The sequence below is a fragment of the Struthio camelus genome, chromosome 9 (genome assembly GCF_040807025.1).
Source record: "Struthio camelus isolate bStrCam1 chromosome 9, bStrCam1.hap1, whole genome shotgun sequence".
Lineage (NCBI taxonomy): Eukaryota > Metazoa > Chordata > Aves > Struthioniformes > Struthionidae > Struthio > Struthio camelus.
The window spans coordinates 21,489,650-21,503,665 of NC_090950.1; the positions used below are offsets into that span (position 1 = coordinate 21,489,650).

Here is a 14,016-nt window from a genome sequence, read left to right on the forward strand (position 1 = left end):
GGGCTGCCCCTGTGGGTGCCTGCAAGGCCGGATGAGAGCCCCCCCCCCCCGCATTTCGGCCCGTGGGAGCAAGGGGAAAGCGAGCGTTGGGCTGAGGAGGGGCCGCCTGGGGCTTTGTTACCACTTGCGGCGTCTTAGCTTTCTCCACCCAGGCGGCACCGTGGCCACCCACGGGGGGAGGGGGGTCCACGCCGGCCCATATCCCGGCAGGCCGCGCGGCTGTTCTCTCTTTCGCCGCCATCTTGGCTCGGCGCCGCGGGGGTGAGGCGGGAGCGGCGGCGCGGGGCTGAGGGGGCCGCTTCCCCCCCCCTCCCCCCCCCCCAAGCCATGGGGCTGCCGGCGGGCGCGGGGCACTCGGGGCGCTGCGGCTGGCGCCGAGCGGAGGCGGCGGCGGGCGGGATGGCGCCGATGCGTGGCGGATGGTCCCGGGTGCCGTTGGGAGCCCGCAGCTGAGGGGGGGCGAGGCGTTCGGGCCGTCCCGTCCCGTTCGGGGGGGGGGGGGAGCAGGCGGCCTTGGCGGCCCGCGGGCGGCAGCACCCGTCGTGGGGAGGTTGGCGGCCGCTCTGCCGCTGTCGCCGGCCGTGGTGTGGGCGGCCCCGGCCCGCCGGCTGTGGCGGCCGGGTGTCCCGGGCCCGGCGGAGCAGGCCGAGGCGGCTGCCGCCCGGCCGGCAGGCAGGGGCTGCCGGGTGAGCTGTCGGCCCGAGGCGCTCATGGCTCATTGTGTCGTTTCTAGGCCTGCTGGACCAGGGCTTCAGGAGGACGCCATGAGCGGGAGGTGAGTGACCTGCCCCGATACGGGGTCTCGGCTCGCTGTGACAGCCGCACTTTTGGCAGGTGGTCTTGTAAACGGAGTATTCCCGAGTGTGTACCGTCAAACAGTGATTCGTGTTTCCTGTGGCTGCCCCTTTTTCTGGACAAGTTCTCTGTCTGACGCTGTGCTGTGCCTGCTTTGTTAAACACCTATGGTTGTGTCTCCACTACCTTAAACTGGTTGTAATTGTTCATATGATGTGCCAGGCTTTCCAGTGCCTGGCTTTTGATGCTGAACATTAGTGTGGTTTCAGTTATCACGGTGTTTAAGAGCCTGCAGTGTACAGTACAGGTTTTCCCATACTGTTTTCTTAAGTAAGAGAGGTACTGTGACACCACAATTTTTTAATGGACGTAGGGAGTGTTAATACTGCATGTGCCAGAAAAATGAAAACTGAATTACAGTGTCTTGTTTTGATATGCTTGGGTTTATCTTATGCACATACGGGAGATAAAACTAGATAAGTCAGTTTGACGTTGTAATATTATGGGCCAGTTGGCATATGCAGTTGAGACTAGTTATATTTTCTATGTGATATATAGAATCAGCCATGTAATTGCTTGAAGTGGGTGGGACAAACAGGTCTTTGTCATGAAAAATTGTTGGGGTGATAGTATAATGTAATTTGTCCATTGGATGTGGACGGAGTGACTGTCCCCAGAGACTGCAGTTAATTCCTTTGAGGCTGCAAAGTTGTGTTACGATGGACAACAGTTAATATCTTCTCCTATAGCAGTTAGTACAGCACAGGAGACTGTCACGTTAGTGTGATGTATTGAAAACAGTAACGTTTACCCATGCCAAAAACAGTTTGCAAATGTTTGAAAATATAACATATGCTAATATTGAAAGGCTTTGCTCTTGGTATGAAGGCTGTAGTAGAAAGAGAAGTTTATAACAAAGAAAGTTATAGAGTTCTTAAATGCTTCAGGCTCCAGGTACTTTTCTCCGTTGACTGGCTGTAAGGGTTTGTAGAAATCTATATAAACGAAACTTTATTTTTTCATCAACTAAACTTCTCCTGGTGTAAAAATAGTTCCTTCTGAAACAGAACATTATTTGTTTTTTGCATCTAATACCTTGGAGTGATTTATCATTTATCAATGTTTTTAGGTTGTGGTCCAAGGCCATTTTTGCTGGCTACAAACGTGGCCTCCGAAACCAGAGGGAGCACACTGCCCTTCTGAAAATTGAGGGGGTTTATGCCCGGCAGGAAACAGAGTTTTACTTGGGCAAAAGATGTGCCTACGTGTACAAAGCTAAAAAGTAAGTAACTTTTCGTTGTTGTGCTAAATTAGAAACTCCTATATCAGCTTTTGCAAAGGCTGGGATGTGATCAGTCACTTCTTGTTGTGACAAAAATAAGTTGAGCTGAGCTTGTCAACAGGCTGTCCGTGGAGTGTTTTGTAGAGTAGTTTCCTTGGTTGGTCTCAGTTTAAAGTTTTTCAGGATGTGTCTGCTTTAAGTGACCTTTGTGTTGTTAATTCAGATCGTGTATTTATATGGGAATAGCTTTGCTCTTAGAAACACTATATTAACAAGTGGGATAACAAATTTTGCTTCTGAGGCTAGCAGAGCTGAAGGCAAGCTGATAATGCAGTATATTGGAGTTAGCTGAATTGGTGTTGATCACTATGACATTTCAATTATTTAAATGGCCGAAGAACATTACATGAAGCCTGGAGTGCAGCCTGAAGGAGTTTGAATCCTGAGCTGCTTTTGCGTGCCTGTGTCAGAGCAATGTCACTTCTGCTATACTGGTGTTGGTGGAGGCCTTAGAGTAGTTGCTTATGCCTTTCTACTTAGTGTGTAATTGTGAGAGCTAGATGCAAGAGTTCAGAGTTGCACTGAATAAAATTGGTCAGGCTATTTGCGTGTTGATCTTCGTTTCCAAGGTGGTTTATGCCTTTTTTTTTTTTTAAAGCAATTTTCGCAGTCTATCCCGGTGCCTTAGGCCGCTCTTGCCCTTTGGTGTATCTGGAGAAATCTTAGAACATGTTACTTTTTTTTTGTAGTAACAGCTTATGAGTTTTCATGTTGATTATCTTAACATCCAGTGATTTTTTTTTTTTCATCATCTTAAGGTTATGTCTCATTAGTAGCTCTGCAGTGGAGCTGCTGATAAATTACTAGCCACGATATTCCCTCCATGTGGAGGGCGTAGTGGAAATTACAGCCGTAACAGTTTCCAAGGGCACATGAAAGTGGAAGTTGATCCAATTAAAAATGACTGGAATACAATTATGGAAGTGCCTTAAAGAGGCTACGTTGTCTGTCCCATCACTGGTCAGTCTTGCGCAGAGTCAAGACTGAGATGCTCAGAATTTTTTTTCGCTGTTTCTTTAGCAACACTGTAACCCCCGGTGGTAAGCCCAACAGGACACGAGTGATTTGGGGGAAGGTAACCCGCGCCCATGGGAACAGTGGCATGGTTCGTGCTAAGTTCCGTTCCAACCTTCCTGCCAAGGCCATTGGACACAGAATCCGAGTGGTAAGTGGATATATTTTAGCAACAAGATGTTTTTTGATAGTGTTTTTGGGATGTGTTTTAATCTCCCAGAGTACGAGGGAGAGCTTGGAATATACATATGACTTCGTTCTGTTACTACTGTGTGTTCAACATGGCCCTGTGGTAAGTGCTCCTTTTGGAGCTAGAAGAGGTTTAGCACTGGCTTCTTGTGTTGAGAGGACTGGTCTCATTGTTGAGGGGTTTGTATGCTTATTCAAGTTGACTGCAAAGGCTTTTTAAGTTCCTAAATTCTTCCTCAACTCCTTTCTAAAGCCATTTTGATTCCTCTTCCCTAAATCTTGTGCGTGTTCTTTTTATATGCTTCCTATTCTCCATTTCCTACCATTGGCAAGGGAGCTATGACATCAGTTTTCCTTTTCTCTTGCAAACACTTTCACTGAGGGCTCCGCAGTCTTGCGGCAGTAGGACCTGTTCAACAATTTGTTTGGTCACAAGGCTTCAGTGAAACTTTCCCTTTTGGGCCATCACCCAGGCTTTTCATGCAGGATCTTGCTAGTGATACTGTCAAGAGGAGCGTCAGAAAGATGCGATCCTTACTTTTCATGTTTTTCCTGTGCCTTACAAAAAGCGTGGTAGGAACAGCATGGTTAAAGCCTGAAAGTAGGCTCATGAGCATCTCCTCCTCTCAGTGAATGGAAGGGCTGGCTGCATGGGGAGGGAGCCTCTCTGCCAGCAAAGTGATACTTCAAGTCTTTGAACCAATTGCTAGGCTTTTTTTTATTCTTGCACCTCTTCTGTGAAAATTGGGGCCTGTTTTTGTAGTAGTTGGGGATCCATGATTGTAGAATGCAACTGCAAGATTTGTTTGAAACAGTACAGTGCAGTAACAAGATTTCTAACATGATTCTGTTTGTTTTTTACAGATGCTGTATCCATCTAGGATCTAAATTTTTATTGGAAATAAAATGTGGAATCTGTTTCATTTTTGTACACTTGTGTTTTTATCCCCTCTAACTGTTCTGAAGAATTTTTTTTTGGGTAGTGTATCAGAATCCACAGCACAGTGATGCAGTAGTGAGTCTGAACTAGGTGTTTAAAATGGAGATTTGATCTATCCTTGGCTAGCTACTCATGGAGCGGACTACATCCTGGAGACAAATAACTAGCAGCCTTTACTGTGACCTGTCTCTGCCTCCCATCATGGAATCTGAGTGATTTACAAAGCCGAACAATAAATGTTTACAACTTTGTAGACTGCACACAAGTAGAAAATAAGAAATATTTCCTTGCCTACCTAGTGGAGGGAAACCTCCTAAATTCCTGTTTCCCTTGTGTTAGGCAAAGACTGCTGTTGAGATAAAAGTGGTATATGTAATAGAGATTTAAATCCTAGCAGGTGTAAATCCTTTTAGCGCTCACCTAAAAATAGTTGTTTTAGTAGGATTACAAAGAATGAGACTGCAGATATCCTGGGCATTGTGCATGTTATTAACATCTGCTCTGTTTAATTTAGTTACATACCTGTCTCAGTTTTTATCACATGCAACTCCATAGTGCACAAGTTTAATACTGGTTTCCTGGCCTGCCTTATCCCAAAACTTAATGGGAGAGGATGGGTAGGGGGTGTCTTTACATGTAAGACTGTATTACTTTCATGAGTCATTTAATATTTGTTGAACAAGGAGGTGGTGAGAAATGGATTTAAGATTCTTAAAATGCAAGTCTTGGGGAGAGTTTGAGTACATCCCTCAAATGCTAGGTGATTTTAAGGGTTGTTTCAGACAGCTGCAGGTTGACGGTTACTGATGTCATAGTCTTGCCCTCTTCCCAAAATGACCCATCAATACACTAGGTGGGCGGGTGATGTGCCTTGTATGATGCAATTTCAGGGCCATTAGGAAAACGTCCCTAGTCGCCGAGGCAGGTGAGTTGCCCAAACCGGGTGGCTAAGAATTGGCCTTGTCCAATCCCTCTCTGGGCATGCAGATCCCTCTCTTCCTGTGAGCCAGAGCTTCCTGCTGCCTGCCCAGCCCTGCTGTGTGCCTGTGGCAGGGAACCTCTCTGAGCTGGGGGCTCTGTGGCCTGCAGGTGCTGCCCCCCGCCACTCCCCAGTGGGCTCATGTTTAGTTCACAATCCTCTTTCTTCTGAAGGAGGTAGAGTAGCTTTGTGTATTCAATTATATTACTGAGTAGTTGGAAGAACGCATTTTTTTTTCAATTGTAATTCAAACACCAACTGTCTGGGCCTGACTACATGCCTCTGGTACATTGTTTCCCTGGACTTGTTTGAAAAACTAAAGCAGTTTTTCACTGTTTATCTGTTAATAGTGCTTTCTCCAACAGCAAGGGAGCACTTGCAATGGAAAGCTGCAGCTTTTACATGAGTGAAAAGGAACTTGATATAGTGTGCAACTTGCAGGATGCTCATTCGGGTCAACCAGGGCTTTATTCTTCTGTGAATATCAGCAAGCTGTACAGATAGGATGTAAAGAGGGACGCGGTGGGATACAAGTCAAATTTCCAGCATTGGGCTATACCGGAAAAATGAGGAGGAAGCTTTGTAGTAGGTGAATCAAACCCTAACAGCGAGTGAGTAGGGCTCTGATCCCTCTTGTGTGTTTGGGTTCTGCTGATGAGCAGGGAATGAGTGCTCTTGAGTTTGAGACAGGATGCCCACAGGTATATAATAGACCTCTTCTTTCTCCCGCACTATCCTCTTTTTTGCTCTACGGGACTGCAAAAGCACAAAGCCTGTTCCTGGGAGGTCTAACATCAAATAGCTCACAGCTAAAACGTTGGGACCTCCTTGTGTCAAAGCTTCACTATTTCCTATTGAGTTCATTTAGTCCCCCTTAAACCAGTGTGTTTACTTGTATGTGATAGCTACTCAAAGCAGGGCTTGGCCTGTTCCGTGCATGTGCCTTTGCTACAGCTCCCAAGGGGATACCCTACTCATTCCTTTCCCCGGCAGTGCTTGTAGAAACTACCTGTTGTGTGGGAGGAAGCTATGGCATCAGAGCTGCCAGGGGAGCCCACTACCTGCTCCCTCATGGAGCCGACCCACTGGGAGCTCCTCAACCTGCTGGACACAGTGGGGCAGCGGAATGGTCGGCTGCTGGTGATGGAGATGGATGATGCCCACGAGAGATCCCCCTTGGTGCTGATGGATTTTGCCCAGGATCTGTTTGGTGCGGTTGACCTCAAGGCTAAACTCCAGCAGAAAGAGATGACTGAGGAGGAACAGGAGCCAGAGCCACAGCCACAGCCACAGCTGGCTTTCATGCTGTGGCAAGCTACCACTCTAAAGCAGCTCATGCAGTGGGATCACCTGGATGAAACTCTCTGGAATTTAAGGAGCCTCTTCCCCAGCATGCCAGCGGTGCTGGTGCTGGTGATGGTCCAGCCAGACCCACAGAGGCAGCCAGAACAGACGGCGGAAGCGCTGAGGAGGATGCAGTGTCTGCTGGATGGGGCTTTCCAGGAGCTTGTGGTAGAGGCAGCAGTTTACAGCCCAGGCCAGCCTGATGGTATCCTGGAGGTCAAGAGAGCTGCGTGCAGAGCGCTGAGAGAAGTCTTAAAAGGCCGTGAAGGTATCCTGGGGCATAGCTAAGCACAGAGGCAAAGGACAAGGGAGACAAGCTTTTTGGAAAAAAGTAACAGATGCTTAAACTGAGGCATGGAAGGGCTTGAGGGGCGGCGTAGACCAAATTAATACTTGGTGACAGGGTTGAAGGGGAAGGAAGCCAGGAAGCTGAGCAGGCCCTTGCTGGCAACATGAGCTAGAAGTGAGAACAAGGGCTTGAAGGGCTTGAAGTGCTGGGCTGGGGGTGGAGGACATGAGTCAGAGGCAACTGTGTCTTCTTCTAAGCTGGAATGTGGTGGCTCTTGCTCCTTGCCACAAAACGCACATGGCTAAGGAGATGCTGTTCAATGTGAGAGCTGCAGCTTTGACTCCACCACTGAGACTCTCCGTGATTATGTTAATGGCTGCACGGTCCTACAGACTGTGCATTCTTCACGAGGGAGGCATAGACCAGTTTTGGGGGATGAGCCACAGGCCAAAGCTATGGCTGGTGTGATGCACGCTGTACTTCTGTCATGTGCGTTTCCTCCCCTAGAAATCACCTCCCAGGATCCATTTACCATTTGGCTCAGCTTGACTACATGCGACACAAGATACCAAAGACAATTTGAGGATGGGCTCTCTTAGGCAGCAGGATCCAGCAGGTGGGGATTAGTTCTGTTTGCCTAAATGCCCCTTCGTAGAAATGTTTCCCTGATACTGCCTTGCTTATTTGCCTAGTCCTTCTGCACAGAAATAGTTCAGTATATCCCAGAGCATTCAAACAGGTCTGCCCGGGAGATCCTCTATGTAGATAAGCGTTTCTAAACTTGGAGGAATAGATGCCCTCGATGCCCCCTCTGCCCTGCCTTCAGAACTATACTGAGCTGTGAGAACAGGAATGCGGGGAGGGGGATGTAACTGGGCTTAAAAACTTTGAGAATGATGCTGCAGAAAACCCAAGGAAGGGCAGACAGACAGATCCTAAGCACCCCTGCACACGTTCAGTCTGTGGCGGAGGGCAGCCCCTTACTTCGGGACACCGCAGCAAGGCAGGATCCTGACCACATCTCAGCAGCCTGCTGCCAGAAGGGGACACTGCTCCCACAGCTTAATGCTGCCCTTGCTCCAAAGCTCAGATTTCTCTGCTGCATCATTTTGACAATCTATTTGGAAAACTTCTGTCAAAACTCACTGCAATCTCTTGAGTTTCCACTTTGCATGACATGAGATATTCCAGCAAGGCAATGTTCTCTATAATCCTGCTGAGCTGGTTCAGCTGTGAACAGGGAGGGAGACAGAACGGGGCCACCTGCCTCTGGATTTTAGACTATCTCAAACTGGGATAGTAAAAGAAATCATAAGGTAAGATCGAGGCCTATGTCTTTCCAACAGAGAGCCTGGATGCAGGGGTCCCTGGTACATAGTTCCCATCAGCACAGAGCTCCTGAAATTCCCTGGGGTTGTTTGCAGTCACACCCCCGGATAGTGGGAGAGCAAAGTTTGTGGCCTGCACTCACCCATTGGCCAGGATGCCACAAACAAGATAAAGGCCCCTTTCCTGTTGTGTTGCTGTTTGCCTTTAGTGCATTGGTCTTTCCCAGGCTACTGACTGCACACTGGGATAGTTGAAGGGTCAAGGTTGCTGTCTAAACTCGTTCTGCTATGTTGGTCCATGGGATCCTCCTGCCCATCAGCCCCACTGGAAAGGTTTGGGGATGGTTGTGTGCATGGCGTGCTCTACAAGTCAGCGTTTCACGGGCAGCCTCTCTGGGTGTGCCTGGTAGCTCGGTGAGGTGCATTTGGCCATACAAGATCTTGCAGTGATTAATGCTGTGTGTTTGTGCTTGCTGCCTGAGCAGGCTGTGAACGCCCCTTCAATACGCTGGGTTTTCACCCAAACTTGCTGCGTCTTCACCCAAACTCCGCTGAAATCTGTAGATCAGGATCTGAGAGCTGCCTTACCTAGGTATCAGCGTAGCAGTTCTGGAAGGAAGGACTGAGTGGCGTGGGCTGAATGTGCAGCATGCATGGGACTGAGAATCAGCTGGAGCGAGGGTGAATGTGCAGCATGCATGGGACTGAGAATCAGCTGGAGCGAGGGACAGACCGTCCTGATACCTACCTGAGTGCAGGCTGATATTGCTAAGCCCTTCTATAACAGGAAATAAAGCAGCATCCTTTCAGAACTAGAGATACAGCAAGTAAAATAATACTTTCATATTCAATCCTCCTCACTCCTGGGCCAAAAAAAAAAAAAAAAAAAAGACAGGAAAACCAGTCAACTGTCCATTTACGGAGATTTTTGCAGGGAACTGACCTTACCTACAAGTTGGTTCAAGTTGACATCCAGAAGGTTAAACTGTCGGGAATGGGTTACTTTGGATGGGAGGCAGTGTGGGAGCAGTAGGTAGTTTTTGTGTGCCTAACAATGCCCCACTTAATAGCTCAAATCACTTCCCTTCATCTCTTTCTGGGCATAACAAGGGCCATGATTAGTCATACATTTTTGCATTGGGAGCTAATGTGTGTTTCTTCTCTAATTTGTTTTTTCACAGATCCTGTATCCATGTAAGATCTTAACTATCACCAAAAGAAACATTAAAATCTGCTGTTTATTCCCCATTTGCCTCTCTGTCTGTATATATATATACATATATATATATATATATATATATGACCTTTAAAGTAAACCAAACAACAATTACTGTGAAGTTCCTGCAGAAACTGCGGGTGGGGGCAATATAATAGGGAAGCAGTGGGATTTGAGGGTGGTGTATGGGATCTCTGAACCAGCATTACACTGGCAAAGGATCCTTCAGGTTACTATACAAATACGAGTTCTTTCCGCTTCCTTGAGGATACTGTGACTTTACCGAGCAAAATAGCCCTGCTATAGATGTTTGCATGACACCGATGCTTGGAACCCTCTTGGATGAGGTGTTGGTTCTGTGTAAAAACCTACTTTACAGGAAGGGGGAAAAATGGCCTTGAACATAATTATAACACACTTGTTCTGTTTTCTCTCTTGTGGAAGAGATTTTCCAAGAGCAATCAGATACCTTGAGATAAATCCCCCTGCGTTGAGAGAAGATGCTTATCGTTTTGTATCAAGCTATGCAGAAATAGTCTCCCTTGAGTCAACACAAGATGCTTTCTGTATGCTGTGGATAGTTCAGGCAGTTTGTCGGTGCAGAAAGTTTGGCTTCAAAAGACTCCTGATCTGGACATCCTTAAAGCATGTAACCTTGATGAAATCTTGTGCTTCTATTATTTGCTGTAACATCAGAAACATGTGGTTAAATTCAGACACAGTCCATGTGGCGCTCTTGAGTTTCTCCTGTGCCAGCATATTCATGCTGCATCCAGCAGTGTCTGCATGGGGTGGTGAGCAGAGGCCTTAATCGGATAGAGAATACATAAGCGGAGGCTGGTAGCTGTGAACAGCTAGTCGCAGGTCCTGCAACTTGTTGTCAAACCAAAGGTGAGGGTCCAACTGAGGACCTGGCAGGACTTAACCACCAGGCCTGTGATGCTCTTGGTTTTTGAGGGAAACATCAGAAGCTGAAGGCACAGCTATAAATTAGGAGACTATTGATGTATTGCAGCACCAGCCTCCTTTCATTTGGCACCACTGCCAAACGGCTCCCAGGCTGGGAGCGCGGGGACAGTGCCATCACTGGCCATTTCTTCCTTGTCTCTGGCAGGGTGTGAGGATCACTCATCCTTCAGCAAAAAACCCAGGGTTTTGTCACCATCCAAGGAAATGGGTAATGAGGGGAGCAGCTTCACTGACTGGCTGATGGCAAAGTGAGGTTGGGAAATCATTGGGTCAGAAACCTCTTTGGAATAAAATGTAGTAGAAAGGAGGTGGTGTAGCTGTCCGGGGTCATACTAATTTGTGTGAGTGCGTGGATCACACACAAGGATGTAGCTGGTAAAAGACAGCATAGTCCTTGGGTCTGATTTCAGATATATCACCAGCCAGTTTGTGGACATCTTCCCAAAGGAGTAGCAGAGCGGAGCAGAATGGGAGGCAGACTCCATGGCTCTCCGAGGGGGTGGTGACGACATCCCTCCTCCTGCATGATCCGCACTCCCCCGGCGCCCAGGGCTCTCCGCACGTGGCCCTGTGCCTGGTGCCCAGTCACTTCTTCAGAGATCCCTTCCTACTCTGTGCTGTCCAGAAAGGGATGCTGCCTTAAGGAAATCCCCGGCCTCGTGGAGGTCCCCTGGGCGCTCCTTACTGGCGCAGGGCAGGAGACTGGAGGAGACAGGCTGGGAAGGTCTGGGGTCCCCACCAGGAACCCAGGCTGGGTATAGGGCACCTGAGCCTTGAACCAGCCAGGAACTTCCCAGGTTTATTTGCTTTCGGGGTGTAACCTTCCCCAGGCAGGTCCTGAGCAGAGAGCGGAGGGGTGTGATGACTTGGATGGACCCAGGCCAGGGCTGAGCTGGCACAGACTGCGAGGGGACTGAGGGGTGCCCCGAAGCGGAGCTGCCTCAGCAGTCCCTGGCAGTGGCTGGGTCTGGGGCACAGAGATCCAGGACATAATGAAGCGATGATCCAGTTTTGATGTAGTTGTGACCGAACCTGTCACAGGACAGATCCTGGTCTGGTTTGATCCAGTTCAAGCTTCAGTGAGTGAAAATCGGGGAAGGGCCTGGGCTCGGGGGCTGGAAAGGATGAACAGGGTTTTGGGGAAGGTCGGTGGACGGGATGGGAAGAGCCATGGGGGAAAGAACAGAGGACAGAGACTAGAAATGGGCCAGTGGAACTGGGTGGGTTCAGGGCAAGGGGATAGGAGAGGGCTGGGGTATTTTCTTCACTCGCAATTGCATCCTCTGCTACTTCTTTGGGGCATGGAGCCCTCCCGCCCCCTTCCAGGAGGCCCCCATAGACATAGAGCTCAGCCAGTGCCGGTCCCCCCTGCAGCTATGCTCCTGGTAGCAATGCACAAGTAAAACACATGCTCCCCTGCATCTCTTAATGTTGACGTGTTTTTCTGCAGCAGTAAGTGGAGGTGGGTTTGGGGAGCAGCTCTGTGAAAGACCACTTGGGCAAAGGTTCAGTAAGGCTCTGCTTGTCAGGAGCTAGTTCCCACTGCCAGCTGGTTCGAGGCTTTTCCCTGTGCCCCTGTGAGCACCAAGGCTGCCAAGGGGAAGAGTTTAAGGAGCTGGACTGGAACATGGACACGGGCTCAGAGCCTACTGCTCCTACTGACTCCATCTTTCCTGCTTAGCCTCTGTGTGCCCCAGCTCCTATCACAAAACCTGGCATGAGAATCCTTTTTCCTGTCCTCTCTCTCTTCTCTCTTTAGATGAGAGGCTGGTCTGGACAAATGCTTCTCTTTTAGGGATCTAATCAAATGGGTCTTTGGTCTTCTTTACACTTCAAGGCACTACTAATATAAATGATGAATTTACTTTTCTTTGAACAAAGCATCCTTCCTTTCCCCTTTGAAGTCCAAAATGAGCAGAGGTTACATTTGCTCTGAACAGGCACAGGTCTATGTAAGAGATGCAATTACCCTCGTTTAGGGTAATCTGTAGAGAGTTTTTACAAACGTGTCTGTCAGATTGTTGTTGGATGGCAAAGGGAGGAGTGTCACGCCTGGTAAATATGCCTGTGTTTTTGCTCGGATACCTGCCAGAGCTCTGAGGCCACTTTGTCTGGGCTGAGCTGACGACTGGTTTTAAACTGTTTGAGCTATATGTCTTTAAGTCACACACAGGAAGATAAAGCTGTATTTGCTATTAGATCCTACCCCTGTTAATGAATAAAGAAATGTAAACAAGGTTGTTTGGGTATTGTGGGTTACATTCACCTTTCCAACCAGCATCAACTGGCAGCGGAACATGTGCTCCCAAAATTAGCTATAGAATTGCAATGGAGCAGCAAACTGCCATCGAAGAGCTGCTCTTTCCATTCCCAAATACTGGTTTTTAAATGCGATTGTGCTGGCAGTTTAAGCATCAGGGCTGCTGAGGAGAAACAGCCAGTGATATTCGTTCTGAGCTGCTAGGAAGACCATTTTATTTTTTCTGAGCTTTCTCTTCTTCTGCAGGAATCACCTTTATAAACTTTGAGGTGCTTACTTGAAAGCCCATTTCCCAAAGCACCTTGGGGTTTATATGCAAGTCACTGGCAGGGCGCCAGCTGAAAAGAGCCTTATGAGACCTGTGCTGCAATGGCCTTTGCACAGCCGGAAGATTATGACTGTCACTGTCACGCCATGGGCTGCGCTGGCAGTGCCAGCAATTCGGCAAGGTCGCGTGGAGTTTGTGTGTGCTGTGGATCTTGTTTTGCCTCTTTGCGGGGAATGTCCTGCCTCCCTAGAGGCAGCTTCAACTAATCTGGGCGTCCCCTGGTCGCACTGGTCAAAGAAAAGTCTTACTTTGGCTTGTTCCCTGCAGGGAAGAGCCCTTCCCTCTTCTCGTGCCGGCTCTCAGCACGGAGCTCTTCCTGGGGACCTTCCACTCGACTGGCTTCTGGACAAAACTCGGTGAGATCTGTGCCCCAAATCCCGTGCTGGAGGAGAGAAACACCTGGGCTGTGGGCTCCTGGGGACCCGCTGGTGCAGGGAGGAGGCCCCAGCACCCAATCCTTCCCTCCTGCTGCTCTTGGCGCTGCTCATGGTGACGATTGCACCCGAAAGGTCTGAAGTAGGATTCTGAATAGATGAGGAGAAATCCTTGTAAATGCTTAATCTGAGCAACAATAAAGGTCAGACCTGGCTGTTGGATTATGCCTGACTTTATAGCTCTGGCACATTGACAGCTGCTTCCCGGGTTGCCTTGCTGGCCTGGGAGCACGGGCTCTTGCGACAGTAGACCCTGAGCTTTGGAAGAGGAGCCTAACCTTCCTGCTTTATCTTCCCCGGATCTGGTTATCAGTGCTTGTCAATGAGTGAGTTACTTTTCCTAGGTGCCAGGGCAGAAAGTCTCTCTGCAAGCTGCACGCAGGCAGTCTGGCCCCAGCCGTGACGGCGTGGGGCAATGTTTGATCATCCTGGCATACCTAGGGCACATTTGTTCCTGGCTTAAAATTCGTGGCACGCTGCAGCCTTTGCTGCCCCAGCTCCGTCGTGCCTGGAGACCAGCGCGTGGCTGCTGGGCCTCGCTCCTAGCACGCCCCTCGCCTGTGGTGGCCGCCGTCTCCTGGCCGGCTCG

The 14,016-nt window shown here is 48.9% G+C and overlaps 2 protein-coding genes across 3 annotated transcripts; both read left to right on the forward strand.

The window, feature by feature from the left end:
* The first annotated feature begins 5 nt into the window (after positions 1–5).
* RPL35A (ribosomal protein L35a) lies at positions 6–4,263 on the forward strand. Its single transcript, XM_068953917.1, has 5 exons — positions 6–261; positions 734–775; positions 1,925–2,077; positions 3,158–3,302; positions 4,205–4,263. Exons 1-5 carry the CDS (start codon positions 32–34, stop codon positions 4,226–4,228), a joined length of 594 nt encoding a protein of 197 aa, XP_068810018.1. The 5' UTR covers positions 6–31; the 3' UTR covers positions 4,229–4,263.
* Positions 4,264–6,235: 1,972 nt separating this feature from the next.
* Positions 6,236–9,467, forward strand: LOC138068123 (uncharacterized). 2 transcript variants are annotated; one of them, XM_068953914.1, is made up of 3 exons: positions 6,236–6,871; positions 7,400–7,508; positions 9,402–9,467. In XM_068953914.1, the coding sequence occupies exons 1-2, from the start codon at positions 6,289–6,291 to the stop codon at positions 7,489–7,491; spliced, it is 675 nt and encodes a 224-aa protein (XP_068810015.1). In that variant the 5' UTR covers positions 6,236–6,288; the 3' UTR covers positions 7,492–7,508; positions 9,402–9,467. The 2 variants fall into 2 exon arrangements, with proteins under 2 accessions (XP_068810015.1, XP_068810017.1); XM_068953916.1 differs by lacking the exon at positions 9,402–9,467 and having other exon boundaries at positions 6,264–6,871; positions 7,400–9,090.
* The last annotated feature ends 4,549 nt before the right edge of the window (positions 9,468–14,016 follow it).